We start from the raw sequence: 19,418 nt of genomic DNA on the forward strand, positions 1-19,418 counted from the left end.
TGTTTACGGAACAACAATTTGGCAAATGTTTAAATAGCAGCCTTCACGACCTGGAGGCTATGTTGTATGCAGGTGATACCCACGGCGAAATGTGCAATAAACATAATCGCAACATGTCAGCATGCGCTTGCCTGTGACCTTTTTTCGTAAAACATCACGTGTTTATTGCACACATCGTATACTCTGCATTGCCTTGAACCAAACACAAGATCATATGAGTGCATTGAAAGGCTTAAGTATAGTAATGATCAAACACGTGGCTGAATCTATGGTATTAGCACACATCACCGCCATCCACGCACACCCTAGCTGCAATCCATACAGCAATCTACTGCCACCTTGGATTGGTTAAGTAACACTGGTCAACACGCTCTTTCTGGCATAAGGTATTCCAACGGGTTTAAGGTAATTTTGGGGTGCTTATTCCAAATCTGGCATCAGTTTTTGTCTATCACATCAGGTTTTTGAGATATTAAATATTGCATTTTCAATAAAAACTTCAGAAGAAAAATATTAAATAAATGTGGATATTTACATAAAATTATATTATAAACACACTATCCTAAAAATACAGCACCATATTTTAACACTAAAGCAGTCACTAACTCGCAACAACTTGCAATCATAAGTGACAGAGTTAATTTCGGGTAAAATCAATGAAAATGGGGTATGCCGAAAGCATAAAAATGAGATGTGATACAGCAAATCTGAGATCATATTTGGAATCAGCACCCTGAAATTAGTCTAAAACAGCTGCAAAAGTCCAGGCCAGAAAAAAATGTTTTTTTGTTGACCAGTGTAATTAATCTAAACATTCAACTATGGCGTATATACAAACTGTTGCTACCCCCTTCCCCCCCAATGCCATACCAAAGACGGACACCAGTGAAGAGGGTAAATGAAATAGTTTGCAAATATTCCACGGTATACCGTTATATAAACAGTTTCTTATTTTATCCACACTGCTGTGGGAATAAGACTATTTTAAAATTGGTATACAAGAAACTGATGTTAGACACTACGGTGGGTTAAACATTTGCATACAGAGTACGTATGTTGGGTTTAACAAGGAAGGACAGGGTGAGAAATGAAGAAGTGAGAGGAAGACTGAAGGTGGTAGAAATCTCAGAGAAGATGCGAGAGAAACGGCTGGTGGTGGCTCGGTCATGTTGTGAGACGACAGGAAAATGACGTGGGTCAGAAGGTTCAAGTGATGCAAGTGGAAGGAAAGAGATTAAGAGGAAGGCAGAAAAGGTGGGGGGGGGGGGGTGATGTGGTGCGATCGGAGATGGTGGACCGAGGAGCACAAATGGAGATGGCACAGGACAGGGCAGCATGAAGAAGGTTGGCAAGGATATCAGACCCCACCTGAGTGGGACCAAACACGTGGAAGAAGAAGACTACATTAAGAATGCACAATCAAGTCACCGTGCTCTTACTGCAACCTGTCTTTGTCAGAGACTTATGATTGTCTGAACGATACTTTTGAGTTTTTGCAAATTAAGGCAGCTCTGATTGTCAAGTTTGCTGTTGTAATCAGAGCCCCACACCAGCCCATGACTGGCAGGTAAGTTACCGTGATGAACACACCTTATATACCGAGGCATCACCCAACTTGTAACATTGATGAAGCCTGGGCTAATTGATCCCATTTCTGAATAACAATACTAATAGTACACTATAAAAAAAATAAACATTTTATTTTATTTTACCAGGTAAGGCCCACTGAGCTATATAGCTATTTTTCAGAAGCAACTTATCCACAATTGATAGCTCAACGAAGTGTCTTATTGCGTGCAAATTTACCGCAGCCAAATACTATAAATACACGTTTATAAATGTGTAGGGAAAACCCGGAGGACCCTGACACAAATTCACACGACCATGGGAAGAACATGAAACTCCAAATTTCCAGGTGCCAGGATCCGAATCGAACCTACGTCCTCCTGCATACGAGGCGAGGTAGTTAACATCTCTCCACCGTGGTACATGTAAAGTTAAACAAATGATGAAACGGTTTTCAATCCATTTGGCTCATCCATTCATGTGCAACTGATGGAATGTCCAAAAATGAAACTTGTACAAAAACATGTTCTTCAATATACTTCACTTGCATACAAACATTTAGTCAAAAGTATTTGTACACAGTTGTTTAATGTGGCAATGGAATTGCACTCTGCAGAACTTGCAAGCAGTCGACCGCTAGGTTTATATTTAATGTGCACGTATATACGCATGCAGACACACACACACACGCGCGCGCTTTTGTGCAACATCACAGACGAGATACATAGACCGAGCTCTCTGTGTACAGGTAGCCGGCACTCACCTGGCTCTCCTTGTCTTTGGGCTTTGCGGAAGCGGCTGTGTCCCGTGCAGGAATGACGGATATCTGATGGAGAGGCATCGCGTACCGAGTTGCTTTCGGGTCACAGCGAGACGAATGACTCTCCGCGAGGTGAAACAACCATCGCTCAAACACAGCCTCCTCCTCCTCCGCTGCTCACTCCGCCTGGCGACTGTCACCGCTTGCCACGCGTAGGTCGGTCAGTCAGTCGGTCACGTACGTGGAGACACACCTTCCCGCACAAAGGCTGCACGCCTAGGCAGGCGCCCCCCCTTCACGTTGCATTTTTTTGTCATGAATAATAATTAGCGCTCCAGCTCGCGATGTGCAGCTTCCCGCAGAGTGATGCCTTTTTCTGGTGTTGTCCTCTCTTTGTTCCACAGTGGGATTCAAAACGGCGCAAAATGCTGTCAGCTTCTCTCTCTCTCGCCCTGTTCCTCGTGAAGGGGAACGATTCACACTTTAATTTCTACGGCTTCGTCGCTCGTAAAAAAAAAATACGGACGGGACGCGTGTTTTTGCGCATCTCCCGTGCCGGTGGCACGCTTCGGATCCGCGTTGACGGCGACGGCTGCGGTGCCCACTCGGGCGTTCACGTGTCCTGCGAGGATTGAGCGCTGGCCGCCGCCGCCGCCGGATTGCGGGAGCCACTCTGCTGCGCGCGTCTGTTGCTCAGCTCTGCACGGAGAGAGAGAGAGAGAGAGGAAAAAAACCCATGCGAAATCACACAAAAGAGAAACACTTTGCTGAGAAAAAAAGGATGCGGTAACACACTTCAAGGCTCTTAACTGCCCCCCCCCCACCGTCTGAATTGCAACATCATGCATAATGTAAAGGGCATTTTTTTTACGTGGGTCCAGATATTTATCAGCTCATTAATGAGGTTGTCCTCAATCTCTGTAGTTTATTTATTTAGTAAGAGCTGTCTTTGTTGTAATACACAATGGAAAATGTTATTGGCAAAAAACCAAAACAAACTAAAAAGATAAGCTGACTCAGATTATGATTCAAGACCCTTGTGAATTGAGCTGAATACTGGACCGATTACATTTATAATGACTATAATTGTGATTATTATTATGGAGGTGTATGATAATGCCAGAGAATAATTATGAAAGTGATGATGCTCATGGAGAGCTTGAGACTCACACACCATTTGTATAGGTTGTCTTCTTAAAAATCAATTACGTAAGAGGTTGCATTTCCACGTAAATATCCAGTTTATTACATTGTTCAAAAGCTGAAAAGCCTTATAAAAACACATTTAGTTGGTACTTATGGCGTACCTTCCTAATTGCTGGAAAGTCATCAATGGTTTCATCTGAAAAGCTGGCAGAAACTCTGAATAACAATAATTAACTCCTTTCAAAGACATGTGCTTACTGCCTTGTTTACAGTCACTATTAGGCTCTGCCCAAAACAGGTCTGTGGTGTGAGCGCTGCAGTCGGCCAGACTGTGCGTCACTGTGAGCAGGTGATGCCTTTAATTGGACCTGCACGGAATTAACCCTGAAGCAAGACATTCTGCTGAATACAACAATTTGCGTCCCATACCATGCCCACGCACTATGCAGGATCAAGAGATTATGCGTCCCATCATAATCATGTATTTTTCTTGTAGGAGTGTTGTGACATCCAGACGTATAATGAGAACACCGTGCCCTGTAGATGCATGCGAGAATGATTACGTGCGATAAAAACATTGGTTGGTAATTGTCCAAATGTACGATACTGATGGCAGCGGATTTATTTATCAATATAAATGTATGGTGCGTGATAGTGGAGGGAACTCCAGACACGAAGCTGGCACAGGACTTTAGTCTCTTGTGGCATGCTCTTTGGCTCTGGCTTCACACACCAGCAGCCAGGGCTGGCCAAACACTCTGCACACACGTTCTTGATCTTGCCCCAGTGCTGGGTGCACTAAGCCACGACAGGCTATGGTAACTAAAGCAACAGCCATGCCAATTGTTATATACATATATGTATAAGTTGTATATATAAAGATAAAGATTACCCGTATATCCTTAGCAAACTGTTGGGCCAAGTCCTGTTAGCGAGCACCTATGAAGGCTGACACGGCACACGAGGGGGTGGGTCGCTGGCACCACGCCCAGCCGCCTTTGTCTCCCTAGCGGTGATGCTAACATACTGCACCAGGTACTCATTTGAGGCCGAGTCGACCAAGGAGAGGCCCAGGACCAGTTCAGATGATCGTCACTTCTTGTTGGCCATGAGCAGGAATTAAACTCGGGTCGCCGAGTTCGTAGGGCAGCGCGATGACCGCTACACTACTGCTCCATCCTATGATTGTGTATATGTATGTATATATACATACAGCTGTATGTATATATACATATACAGCTGTATGTATATATACATACAGCTGTATATGTATGTATATATACATACAGCTGTATGTACGCTCGGGGTGTACCATCGGATTTAATTGCATGATCCCCAGACCCATCAAATATGCTGGTTCAGGAGATTGTCTTAACAATGCCACAATTTTAATTGATCGGAATAAAAATCGGATTCTAACGTAGTCATCGCATCGGATTATGTCCTTTCTAATAAAAAAAGTGATATTGATTTTTCTCTCAGGGATACAGTGAACGTATTAGAAAATGAATTTAACTGCAGTAATTTCAATATTAAAACGTTTTTAATCACACGATACATTTAAAACAAATGGATCATGATTATCATTATAATTAAATTGTTGAAAAGTAGAAAGCTAAATATAGTAACTGCAGTACTAAAACAGTTAATATAGAAGAGCAAACGGGACTTTACCTTGTCCTGGCTTGCAGAACACTGAGAAGCCAAATGGTTAAATATGACGCTAATCATGTAACGGTGCATCCTACTCACAAAACATTGATTTTGCACAATTTAGGATCACCAATCAATTCAAGAATCTATTATTTTTGCCTCATGTTTACCATCTTATTAAATCTAGTCTTCTTCTTATCTCTCCATATTTTCATTCGCCTTCATGCAACATACACGACTTGAATTCATCATATATATAGGACTGTATATAATTCTAAGACACTCGATTATATGCATACATAATTCAACTAATTATCGTGAACGAGTCAAGCCAAGCCTATTGCCATGCAAGCATCATGGGAGTTGCATGTATTGTGGTTTATTACCCGGGAATGTGCAGTACTTTCAGGGAAAGATGTTATCTCTTCAATGGTTTGAAAATGTAGAATTACATTGTTAATGGGACAGTTTATAAAATGTCTGTTAGGAGTTGTATATTGTATTTGTAGTAAATTATCGGCTTGATTTAGTTAATTTTTATTTGTATTAAATCCGATCCGAACCATGCTGGATTCTATCTTGTGACCAATTCTCACATAGTGCATGGAATCATGAACCAGAATGGCTTCAAACAGAGTTGAATATTACAAATTTGATCCGAGGCCATGTTGTATAAAAAAAAACATAAAAACCAAAACTGGTTGCTTTTAAAAAATGCATCAATGCGGAGGTGGTGAGGTGGCTCAGAGGTCAGGGTACAGAACTGACTGGTGCATTGAGGCACCTGCCTGTGATTACACTGGGATTCTCCAGCGCAGTGAGCCAGTGGTCTCAGCCGAGTCACCAATGACTGTCCACACAAAAAACCCATCACGTAAATTTGTTTCAGTTTTTAACCAAATTTTGGCTGAAATTTCAGCTCCGATTAACACATATGCCATCATCTAATCAACTGTCCATATGTACAGTGCTGGCCTCTATTGTACGTGCCAGAGCTCACTTGGAGGTATCTCAGAGGTAGCTCTGTGATATCCACGTATGTGGGCCATCCTCTATCTCGACGGGTTGCATTGCTTCGCTGAAGATCTAAATTGGTGATTCTCATGGCATGACACTGAGCGGAATAAAATTGCGGAAAAGAATAAAAACGTGCTTTCATGATTGACTTAATAAAGAAAAAACCCGCCATTTTGTCCACAAAGCATGCTACCAGGATGCTGCACACATTATTTCCTATTATAATGAGCCAAGACTGTCTGTGTGTCCCGCACGTGACATCACTTCACGTTGGCCAGCCCCCCTCATTAATAATCATGAACAGGTGACGTCACTCCACATGTGGCACCCCCCCCCTCACTAATAATCATAAGCAGGTGACGTCACTACACATCAAACAGCCCCTCCCACATTAATAATCATGAAGAGGTGACGTCTTCCTAATGGACACCCCCATCATTAATATTAATAAGTGGGTGACGTCACCACATTGGGGGGTGAGGCGCCTCCTCCCCCCTCCTTAGCGTCAACTTACAACCCTCATTACAAAGGCAGGACCCTCACGTCACGCAATCTCCATAACGCTATTGAGACATAGAAGTAAAACGGACGTCGTGATGAACAAGGGATTATAACCTTAAAATGAAATAGGTCTGTGTCACCGCGGCCTTACAAATTGCACACGAATTGATGCAATGAATATCACGTCGCAGTCTGCTTTTTGCTTGCAAGTTTCAGATTTACTGAAATACACCTGTCCTTGGCCAGGCAAAAGGCTCGTCCATACAATAACATTTTAATGTCTATCCATCGTCACTGAACAATAAAAACGTTGCTCCAGGTGTTAGCCTGTAATCACTGAAGGTCACGTGACCTGTTTCACGAGCACCTCCTTTTTTTGGGAAGGTATTAAATCATTTCAAAGTCAGGTTATTAAAATTACAATCAGAATTATAAATGCTAAATAAAATACTTCTTAGGTCTGAAAAATAAGTACCGTTATAGTTATTTTCCCCTGTAGACCTTCAGCTTTGGTTCAATTATTCTGTACATGTTGTGAATGCAATATTGATGCACGTGGTATTCTCAGCCTCGCTCATGGCCATGGCATTTGTTGTGTCCCATTTGGGACCTTTCTAGCCAAGGTTTTGAGTATTTTGAAATTCAGATTTTCTTCACGTTTAGGAATATTTAAATTATGCCACTTCCAAAATAGCATGATACAAGGTTTGTGAAACTTGAAAAGTGATTATTGCATATACATGAAAGAATACAACCTACATGGCTACAAACTCACATGCATATTTCATCTGCCAATAAACTGGAGTGATATACAGCACGTCTTGCGGTTGAGTTAATAATTGCTTCACTGACCAGAGCAAAGCCACATTGAAATTAGTACAATTATAGTCTACATCATGATAACACTAATGTTATAGTTAACCTGAACTAAATCAGCCTGTGATAGATTGTGAGCTCAACCTACACTGCATATCTATTAGCCCGTTAGACTGTGACAGTACAATCATTCAGACCAGCATGCCTTGCAAAGGCGTTACATACTTATTATATTGGGAACTTTGAACCCATGCACCACAGCTTCGACTCATTCAACAAAATGTACATGGGCCTGTTGCCATTGGTGTAAATTTTCAAGTCATATGACTTTCCATTTGTTGGCAAAACACGTTTTACGAGCAATCCCACATTCACTGTAAATAATGTAACTCATCAAGATATAGGTATTTAAGTGATTTGCATCATCATGGCAAGGGTTGATCGTGTTAACTAGTGGCATCTGTGTGAGTTTCCGACTTCATATCTTCACCTTGGAAGTCAAGGGGCTAACTTCACCAACTTCATTGTGGATGCTATGACATATGGATCAAAAACATGGACATTGATGAACAGAAAAAAACCCCTAAACATGTATAAAAAATCACCGTGCGTTACATGTGTAGTGAGTTCAACTGAGTCGCAGACGTATACTTGGAGGAAACACATTTATTTAACTCCAACACACGGGGTAACTTCCCCTTAACAGAATAACAACCAATGGTGGTGACCACTAGGCTAACTACACTAATTACAACGTAACTGCTACTACGGACCGGGACCACAGCATGGGTCCAGGTCCACGTATTGGAGACTCGTTGAACGGAGAACGTAGACGAAGGTTTCTTCAGGATGAACAACAACCGGCTTACATTCTCTGCGGCGTGGCTGGCTGCGCCCTTGGCCACGACCACCTTCCAGAATCCTCAGGAAGGATCTGGATGCTAACCACGTGACCACCGCTAGCCTGCACTTGGGCCCCTTTCTAGACTTAACCAGTCACGTGTCCTCTCGGGTCAACCAGAGTGCCATGCCCTTTAGTAACCTCATTTCTATGGCCGGCACTCCCATACCCAGTCCTGTAGGGTTGGCACTGTACACCAAGCGTGGTGCCATCGAGCGCTATCCATCAGTGCTCACCAGGCCCCTCTAGGGCCGGTACTACACCCACATCATCGTGGTATCCGCAATGTCGTTACACCGCAGGCCGTGCCTCTCTAGGGCCGGCACTGCAGAGTGACATTCCGCGATGTTACTACACATGCTCAGAATAACATTGAGAGACAGAAAGGAACATTTGGATGAAAAAAAACCGTACAGGTTAAAGACATATTTCTAACTGTTAACAAAAGTAAATGGGGTTTGGCAGTACAAGTCACGAACAGAGATGAAAACTGCTTGTCAAGAATAATGGAAGAGTGCCACCCAAGAGGACGATGGCCAAAGAGATGGAGCAACACAATCAGCTTGTTTGCAAGTGTTAGTTGGGTTAATTCATCACAGGATTATGAGAGAAGGCAGCTGCTTGAAGTCTTCATCCAGCAGTGGACTTATCATGATGATGGTGGAAATTATGTCTCAATACATACAAAAATTATTTACAAAAACAGATTGTAAATTGTAACTAATTAATCTATTTGGCTCCTTCCCGAGTAAGTCGAGATATTAATTAGTTGGTTAACTTACTTTAATTGGATATACAATCCCCGTAAAGGTGTTTGGTCATCTAATTCCAAGGTATTAATCACACATCAATGTTTTTGTTGAAATGTTCGTGGCACATTTTCTGTTTAACGCATTTCAAAGTTAAACTGTACTAAGCACGCTTGCATTTGTGTCCAACAAAAATCCTGAGCACCAACCATATAGGGATGGTGAAAGCAACGCCCTCACAAAATACCGGTCTTGTTTCAGACTATTTGGCAAGTGCACACGTGCTCAGATGTGCTTAATGGAACCCACGTGTCTGGCCCATCGTGGAGAATGCGTCAGGCGCTGCACGTACAAAATAAACACATTCCTGCGGAGGGAGCTGGTAGGAACGTTGGGTTGCTCGGTCAATGTCCAGGGTCAACGGTGGCGTGGTGTATTCCGCAAATATGGCCGACTGTGAGGGCGGGCACAAGCCGGCGTGAGTAGATTAAACGTTGAGTTTTATAAGAGCACCACGGGGTGACCAGTCCCTCCCCACCCAGCCCCACCCCTCCCACCCCCCACCCAGCCCCACCCTCCCCTCCCCTCCCCACCCAGCCCCACCCTCCCCTCCCCACCCAGCCCCTCCCTCCCCTCCCTGCACGTCGGACACAATAATCCCCTGTGGGCTGGTGTAACCAGGAGGTTCTTACCAGTACAATTTTTATCACTTTTTCTGCACTGCTGGATACCGAGGCACTGCCGCGAACGGGTTCATTGCCACGCAATGGCACAACACAGTGAACGGCAGAGCTGTGGCTGTGGCTCTCTGGTTGTTGGCAATTTTAAATGGCTATCTATGGCTTTTGTAGAAATGCTGGCGAGTGTAACTAACTCTTGCACACAATATGCGGTACTGTATAGAGGCCTAACAGGTAGCAGGGTAAAACCTGCATCAGTAGAATTGCGCATGTTTAAGAAACAAAAATAGAATTACATACCCAAGTGCATAATGTGGCATCACAATAATACATAGTTTCTCGATGTGTATACAGATTCACAGGTATTTCACTACTTTATTACCAGTCTGTAAAACCGGTTACGTGCTGTGAAGGCCGATTGCCCAAAACATCACCGATGCTCTGCTTTTATTCTTTTAAGGCAGGGTTATTGACTCGTGTGTGTTTTTTCCTGTCTGCGTTCTGTCTGTGTCCTGTCTGCGTTCTGTCTGTGTCCTGTCTGCGTTCTGTTATGTCGTTCATAAAAAAAAGTTGGAATTCACAATCAATTAATTTGGTTGCTGTCATCGGTTCAATACTAAGATATAGCAATTGATGATAATTATATGACCTGTTTAAGAAAATACAGGGTGTTTAAAAACTATGGGCACAATTTCAAATCAGTATATTTCACGATGGCAACATGTTACAATTACACAAAAAGATACAAATGGTTTAATGAGTTATCAAGTTTTACTAACCATTTTATAAATGCTCTATGTGCCCTCCACCGGCTGTACGGACAACATCGAGACGATAGTTTAATTCGTACCAAACGCCTCTCTTCTCACGTTTTCCTCTGTGGTGCGTGGTCGCCCTGTGCTCTTCCTCTTACATAAACAGCCTGTTTCCTCAAATTGTCGGTACCAACGACGAATGCTCTTTGACATTGGCGGATCAATGCCAAAACGCCGTTGCAACGCACGCTGCACCGCAATTACGGATTTAGTCTTGCTTAACTGCAGAACGCAAAACGCCCCTTGCGGGGTCACCGTCTTGCGAATGACTGAGGCTAGGGCTGTTTCTGTGCTGGGAGAGGCATCTGGCGGTAATCATTTGAAACTCTATTCCTCGAACTTTCAAGTGGTAAGAGTTTCATTCATGGGCAGTTCGTGGTTGCAGAGATATATAGCGATTTCAAATCGGGTCCATCATTTTAAAATACCTTGTATTGTGATATCGTGGTTATCATTCTCTTAAAAATATATATGTATTTCCTCACAAGAGATATTCATGAAATGACACTTAACAATTATACTCTTTGGTTCTACGTAGGTATAAAATAAAAATAAATTACCGAAAGAACCAAAGAGTATGGATTCCTGCAGTCACGAAAGCTTCAAATCAAGCTTTAACAATTAACAGGACCCTGCGGGGTGGGCTGGTACAGGGATATCGACCGGGTATAGAGGAGTTAAAGAAAAAATTACTGTGTTCTAGTGTAACGTTAATTAAAGGTGTTTGTTTGACGCGCAGTTGACAGCCCCCCCCCCAACACCCCCCAACACCACCCTCAACACCACCCCTCCCACCAGCCCTCACCACCCCCCCACCACCCTCCACCACCACCCAACCCCACCACCACCACCCCACCACCCCCCACCACCACCTTCTGCACTAGGCCTCGCGAAGCCTCCCGCACTAGGCCTCGCGAAGCCTGCCGCACTAGGCCTCGTGAAGCCTGGTGCACTAGGCCTCGCGAAGCCTTCTCTGCAGTAGACTTAGCGAAGCCTTATGCACTAGGCCTCGCGAAGCCTCTGCAGTAGGCCTCGCGAAGCCTTCCCTGCAGTAGGCCTCGCAAATCCTTCTCTGCAGTAGGCCTCGCGATGCCTTCTCTGCAGTAGGCCTCGCGATGCCTTCTCTGCAGTAAGCTTCGCGAAGCCTGCCGCACTAGGCCTCGTGAAGCCTGCTGCATTAGGCCTCGCAAAGCCTTCTGCACTAGGCCTCGCGAAGCCTTCCCTGCAGTAGACCTCGCGAAGCCTTCTCTGCAGTAGGCCTCACGAAGCCTTCTCTGCAGTAGGCCTCGCGATGCCTTCTCTGCAGTAGGCCTCGCGAAGCCTGCCGCACTAGGCCTCGCGAAGCCTTCTCTGCAGTAGACCTAGCAAAGCCTTCTGCACTAGGCCTCGCGAAGCCTTCTCTGCAGTAGGCCTCGCGAAGCCTTCCCTGCAGTAGGCCTCGCGAAGCCTTCTCTGCAGTAGGCCTCGCGATGCCTTTTCCGCAGTAGGCCTCGCAAAGCCTGCCGCACTAGGCCTCGCGAAGCCTGCCGCACTAGGCCTCGCGCCGTGCTTTTCGTGCACAAATAAGGCGATTAAATGTATCTCGTCTCTGTGTTAATACATGTATCTGTGTTAAAAAAACGTGCTGCGTTTCAGTAAAGTAAATTTGAAGCGAAGTTTAAAGTTTTGCCGTGAGGCGCCAGAAGCGACGGCCATCTTGTTTAGTTCACATATCGCAGGGGGAGCGGGCGGCCATCTTGTCGGACAGACGGACAGATGGACGGACGGACGGACACATTAATCTATTGGTGGTCTGGTCCACTTCGTTCCTACCAGTATAATTATGCATACTTATTACCCATTAAATTAGTGCTTTGAATTTTTTTGGAAATTTTATTTCTCCCAAAGTACCGATCGAAAATGTATTTGCAAATTTGCAGATGCATACTGCTAATTGAGTTAAATAATGTATATGTATTTTCCTGTACTATTTCTTAAATATATTATACAAAAAAACTATCTGCCTGGTTAAATGTTTTGCAGTGCACTCTACGCACAGGGATCCATGGTGAAGGGATCGATATTTCCAATACCAAAAAAACCAACGCTTAAATGCGCCAATTTTTCCGAAGGAAAAAGTATCAATTGCGTGGTTGCTGTACTAAATTATGATGTTAAAGCTAGATCATGTGGAATTGAAACTATTCTCAGACACTGGATTTAATGGTAACAGGGGGTGAACACGGCAGTTTATTAGCTGAGTGGTGACACTCACGCGAAGTGATGTGCCTGTCACCGTGCATCGTTCACCTTCACGAAGATACCTTTGATGTTTACTTTGATAATCATATTCATGAAGTCGCTGATTTTCTAAACCTATAAAATAACAGGTTAATATTTAAAAAAAAATATTCAACAGTCGCTGAGGGGAAAGTAAGATCTTGATATTTCAGCCAATTGACCATCTTGAGGGAAAAAAATTACGTTTGGAGAGTCTTCAAATAATCTTATCTTAGCACGTAGGTTTTCACCGTCAATATTATGATTCACAATTGATTATTGGGCTCGGTCACATAATGGCATGTCCTAACGCCATTCTGTCACCTGACCCAAAAAGCAGGAGATTTCAAACTCAAGTCACCAGATCCATAGGGCAGTGCGCCACTGCTCCATCCGCATGTAGTGATATAGAATGGATCACGATGGCGCGTAGCGCTAAGTACGGTAGAATGAGGAAATACAGTATGGGTATAGAGGCTCGCACACCATGCAAGTACCACACAGTGGGTCGCTAGGGTGCGTGGTACTGGGTGCTAGCAGAGAGAGAGGCTGATGAGTCCTACCGACAGAGTAGGGGATAGCAGCCACTCCGCCAGCACAGCGAGTGAATGCCACGTGATTGGTCACTCGGGAGCGTGGTGCGGGCTGCTGGCGGAAGGGGGCATTTGAGGACGAGTCACACCGGCCTCGGGTGAACCACGTGATGGGCCGGGGTGAGGAATGTGGGGTCAAAGGTGACCGAGGGAACACGGGAAGTGTAGCCGGGAATCTTCTGGAGAGATCCTGAAGGGGGCGTGGTTAAGGGCGGAGCCGGGTCGGTGGCACGTGCAAGGTAGCCTGGAACCTTCGGAAACGTTCCAGAAGGGGGCGCGGCCGAGGGCGGAGCTAGGCCGCGCCAAGTACGATAAAAGGGAAGCCCCGATCGCATATCGGGGCTGTCTACAGGTGAAGTGGAACTTAAGTGTTACGTCTCCAAGTCCAACGTCGTGGGTGAGACAGCACGTTGGCTGCTCTGACCCGTTCATAGTTATCCCGTGTGTAACGGTGTGTAATAGATAGGCATATTGTAGTCCCGTGTGTAACGGTGTTATATAGTGTAGAATAAACGCTGCTGCCTCCTAACTAGTGTCTCCAAAGTGACTCACTACACATACACAAACACACACTTAGAAACTCACATTCGTACAAAAACACAGATTTTCTTTTTTTTCTTTTTTTAGACACGAATCAGTGTGGTGGCAGAAGGGCGCAGCACTGCACTATGAACCACGTGCTCAGGTTGGAGGAGCACGGACACCGGGCTCCCACGTTACACAAACACCCAACAGCGAGCAGCACCTATGACAGGCCGGCACGGCACGCGAGGGGGTGGGTGCCCGGCGCCACGCCCGGCCACCTTTGTCTCCCCAGTGGTGATGTTTACATACCGCACCAGGTACTGATTTGAGGCTGAATCGACCTCGGGGAAGCCCAGAGCCGGTTGAGATAATTGTCACTGGTGTTGGCCGTGAGCGGGAATCGAACTTGGGCCGTCGGGTTCGCAATGAAGTGCAGTAAAGGCTACACTACCACTCCCCCATATACAGACACATTCAAGCATGCATGCGTACACATATTCAAATGACCCCCTGTGCAACCTTATGGGCTATTGACTTAACTTTGTTTACTGACCATAGCTAATACAAGTAGCTATTTAAATTTAAATTGATCCCGGGTCTCCACTCTTCACCAACCAACATAGATCCAGTGGAGTGAAGTATGCTCCAACAACCCCACGACCGACATGGCATGGCGATGTCTTCAGCAACATCGTTGTCATCATCATCATTGTGCGTAATTAGCACCTTGGCGGAAAGGCAAAGCAAGTCTCACATACACACTTGAGCACATGTGTGAAACAGACGGAGCCTGATTGGTTATGCTTAGCCTGTCACTTGGGGTGAGCATGCTGATATCAACTAGGGTATCCCTAACTCCTGATTGGCTTCAGGGCTTTTTTGCAGAATGGGGTCCACCCGTTTAACATGGCAAATCAGAGAAAAACCGTTACGTAAATTTGGCAAATTCGCTTTTGTTAAATTTTCCCTTCAAGCAAAACTTCTGGTAAAGTGTCAAACAAACCCTACATGAATCAGGCCCTCTTTCTTTGTAAAAAAAAAAAATCGATATTTCCTGAAGGTGTGTCAACCAAAATGTCAATATCTTCCTTTCTCTCAGTGATAGTATGAAACACCTGTTATTATTTTTCATTCATCTGTTATTCTATTATATTTCAAACGAGGGGGGATTTTCAATCCATAAACCATCGGGCATGAGACTCTTTTGGTTCTCAAGATTCCCATGGTGACATTTGTGGTACAAAAATCAAACACATGCAGTTGCATACAAAAAAAGGAGTGATGTTGATATGTTTTAACATGTTAATGAGCCCAAATAGAATGCAAATCAATGGGTAAAACAATGCAGCTGCCCACATCTCAGCACAATTTTCCGAGTTCCTTCTGTTGTGTAGTTTCAAAGCACTTTGAAATAAAAAAAAAACATCTATTTTAAGCTTACACTTTAAAGACTGTTTTCGCCCAGCGTAGTGCGGCATAATTCGCTCTATTTTAGTTTCAAATGTGATTTGTAGGGAGTTGATGCAATTAAAGTCTGGTTTGCAGATACTCTACACAAACCAGACTGTCAGTGGATAACGCTCTTTGTCGCTTAAGTCGAGACGACCATTGTGATCACTCGGCTGAGTTAAGCTACTCTGCTAATTTGAAATGTTATTCATCGTTCCTAATTTTGTAAAAGAACATACATAGCCTCATCCAGTGGGCCACACCAACTCCCTCAAAGACTTCCATTGCCGGCTGCGTACCTCTGGGCTCACTGTGGGTTCGAGAGCCTTTCTTACCCAACATTCCACACACCCGGTTCCCCCAATGTAATGATCTGTTCCCCATTTCAAAAGAGAGCCAACATGTGGACCCCATTTGTCAATATGCAGGAGCCAGGGGACATTGTGGTTAGCATAGAGGGACATTCTGAGCATTTTCTCATTGACGTGTTTGTCACTGCCCAGGTGTACATTTGAACTATGAATAAACAACATAAAAACTCCTTTAAAAATGAATGAAAAAAAAACGACTGTTTTATTCACAACTTAGTTCAACTCGCGGTCGAGAAGTACGTCAATGATGCAGCGCCTGCTCCCACATCAACGCTGACTGGAATTAATTGATCACTTCCGTAACTCGTTCACACGGACCAGGCGTTTCGAGAGTTTAGGGACCACAGCGTTTTTTACCTGCACAAATATATATATAAAAATAATAGTAGCGAATGAATTGATTAATTGAAGCCAATTTTGATACAGACATTCATTGTCACCGGATCTGAGTGCGGTGTGCAACATTTTGAATTGATTGGACAACAGGAAGTAGACTAAATTTTGATTACAAGATTTGAACACGACACAGGAGTCAAGTGAAGTAAAGTAGTTGAAGAAAACTACCACTATGTGTGGCATGAATTTAAGAGTGTTTTTCGAATATGTCTGAAAAGTGATTTTTATTTTATTTTTATGATTATTTATTATTATTATTATTTTTATTTTCACCTACGTGACAAAATTTCGTTTTACAACCGGGTAGTAATTAATCTATAATATCAAACACCTGAAACTTTTGTTGTGACTACTAATGCTATGACAAATCATTGCTAAGCAACTGTAATTTATATTTCGATTTAACTGTAAGTTACACAATTGAAATATAAATTGAGTGCTTCAAACACAAATGTGCACTGCGTTATGTTATATTTTATTCTTATATGCAAAATAATGTAACTGGGAAATGGCCTACATCAAAACCTGCTCAATATCTTTAAATATATTCCATTGCTCTAATAATTCTGAAGCAATGACATTTCTGGGCCTCAGAAAATTAGATCATAAATTAGATCATAAATTAGATCATAAAAAGCATTATCCATAACTAGTCGAAGCGCCAATGTGGGAAGGATAGACATTGATCTAAATCGTGAAACGGGTCGAATTCTGCTTGGTACATGTGTGTACGACAAAGATGCACGTCAACAGCAAGGTGAATTAATCTGTGGTACCCTCTCAACATACTGTGAGTTATCAAATCCCAATACGTGTTATTAATTCTGTGCACCTGACGTGAAAATGTCATAGCCCATACTTAACGTCTGGAGTGGGGAATTGCAAAAAAAAATACATGTGAAGTTTGGACTCGATATGTAAATTACAACTTCGGTTCTCAGCGAAACGATTTCAAATGCTGTCCGGAATTACTCTGTGATCTTGGAAAAAGTCTGATGAAGCATAAGTTTGTTTCTAGTAATAAATAATAATACAGTCGTGACTTTACCGAAAGAACCAAGAATATGAATCCCTGCAGTCACGAAAGCTTTAAACCGAAAAATAAGAATAATACACTCGTTTGAAAATAGTCACAGTTGCCTGTTTTATATAAAACAGTGATTTGCTCACAGAGGTTCCTGTGGCGAGGTGATAATTTTTGGAGGAAGGGAACTCAGTTTGGGTCCTAATTTAACCAAGTAATACTTATGGTGGCTGCCGTGATAGAGAGTGGATTATCATAAAATTTGACGGACCAAAGACAATTAGACAAAACGAACAAATTGCTAGTTTGATCATCCAATATACAAGCATAATATTTGGCTAAGCTAAGCCAGAAAGCTATTTAAAATATTCCTTTGGAAAACTTAAGTTTCCTTTTATGGCTTTTCCATTTGAATATCTCTGACCATGCATGCTGATTATAATTAAAATTGCATACTTTATTCCATTACGCAAAGGTTCACTCTTCCACAAAACCTGCACAATTTTAAATATAGTTCACTAATTTTCTAAATGTACATATTCTTGTAATTTAAATATACACGGGTGCGTATATTAGATATGTGGCTTAATCCTAAATGTGTTTAAAGGCATATATTTTTAGAGTACGTGTTTGAGTATCTGTTACGGCATACTACATGCCTTCATCATCAGCAGCCATGCTCTCTACTCACTGCTGCATGAAGGCCTCCCCATGGATGAACTAATCTCATCAGTTTGTTTTTCCATGAACATTCTCTAAGATGTGGTCCTGCTATTAGCCACCATTCTGTCACTAGGCTTGCTCTTTCTGTCACTAGGCTTGCTCTTAGAACTTTCACCATGTATCTCTCTTATGATTATATTTCCAATACAAATTTTGGAAGGCATCTTCTTGCATCATAATCTTGGTGGGAATGTATTCATTAATTTTATTGCATTGCTTTCATCTCAGTCGTGCTGTTGAATATGTATAAATGGTTTTTTAAAAATTCTACATATATATTTGTATTAGGACACTGGTTAGTAAGGGTTTGAATGTTTGCATCAGTTTCCTATGCATGAAATATGATATATATTTTTATAAGTATGGGATCTGATTGACAGTATGCATTTCGTGAATGGCAGATTTTTTTAAAATTCCAAACAAGTTTGCTTTCATTGTTAGTTGGCCTCTAAAAGATGTGGTGCTTTGAGATCATAAAGGAAACAGTGTATATTTGTTATGAGAGGCCACCAGTTATGTAATTCTTTGAATCATTGTTGTCACCTTTTACGAGTATAGCAATCATTGAAGCATTCCATGATTTAGGTATTTCATTTATATGTAAACATTTAGTAATTAGGCTCGCTAATTTCTATTCAACATCTGGTCTTGGTTCTAAAATCACGTCCAAATATATTCAATCAACAAGGGTTGCATCTTTGAGTAGTTATTATCACATTTTAAATCGGCATTCAAACAGATGCTTAGAGATGCTTTACTATTATGACATACATTCTGTGGTTTAGCAGCAGCGAAATTTGCATATTATGAATTATGGATGTGCTTGAACATGACCCTTTAAAATGTGTAAAACATTACTGTGTTACCAGGCTCTCTTATGATGGTAGCCAATTTGCAGTTGCTGCACAAGCAGTTTGACAGGTAAAAACTAGATTTTCTTTGGCACTTTAAGGAAACTAAAATGAAATATTTAATGCTCGTGGCCTTCTGCAGAATGACTCAATCTACGAGGTGAAATACATGCACAATGCATGCGTATGGTTGTTTATATCATCCAAAGCTAAGACTAGTTTTATACATATACAATTTTTACAAATACAATCAGCCTCACCACTGCCAGAGTCAAGAACGTCTTCACAAGTGGTTCTTAGAGCCCAGGATTCAGCTTTATGTGCCTTATATGCTGACAGTACTGATATAATATTTTGTTAAGAATCAATAAGCAAACATTCGTAACATTTTGTTAAAGGAAAAAAAGGTCACAGTTTATCTGCAGCAGACCCACCGCAGGCTTATTAGGTCTGTCACTCTCAAGGGGCAAAAATAAATCTGTTGGAAAACAAAAGCTAAAGAAACCTTTTGCAAAATGGCAGCTGTGCACTTATCCCAGTGGGAGCATTTTCTTTTTTAACTGGCAGTGCTAACGTCAGGAGTATTGGAGGCATGTCATAAGGCTGCTCATTAGTATAGCTAT

The 19,418-nt window shown here is 42.7% G+C and overlaps 1 protein-coding gene across 1 annotated transcript in view; it reads right to left on the reverse strand.

The window, feature by feature from the left end:
* LOC144720650 (E3 ubiquitin-protein ligase MARCHF1-like) overlaps nucleotides 1–19,418 on the reverse strand; it is a 229,340-nt gene that overhangs the window by 114,235 nt on the left and 95,687 nt on the right. The window contains exon 3 of the mRNA XM_078597567.1: nucleotides 2,330–3,025. Coding sequence (XP_078453693.1) covers nucleotides 2,330–2,407 — 78 coding nt within the window. The 5' untranslated portion in view covers nucleotides 2,408–3,025. The remainder of the gene's footprint in view (nucleotides 1–2,329; nucleotides 3,026–19,418) is intronic.

The sequence above is a fragment of the Lampetra planeri genome, chromosome 9 (genome assembly GCF_965212315.1).
Source record: "Lampetra planeri chromosome 9, kcLamPlan1.2.h2, whole genome shotgun sequence".
Taxonomy (NCBI): domain Eukaryota; kingdom Metazoa; phylum Chordata; class Hyperoartia; order Petromyzontiformes; family Petromyzontidae; genus Lampetra; species Lampetra planeri.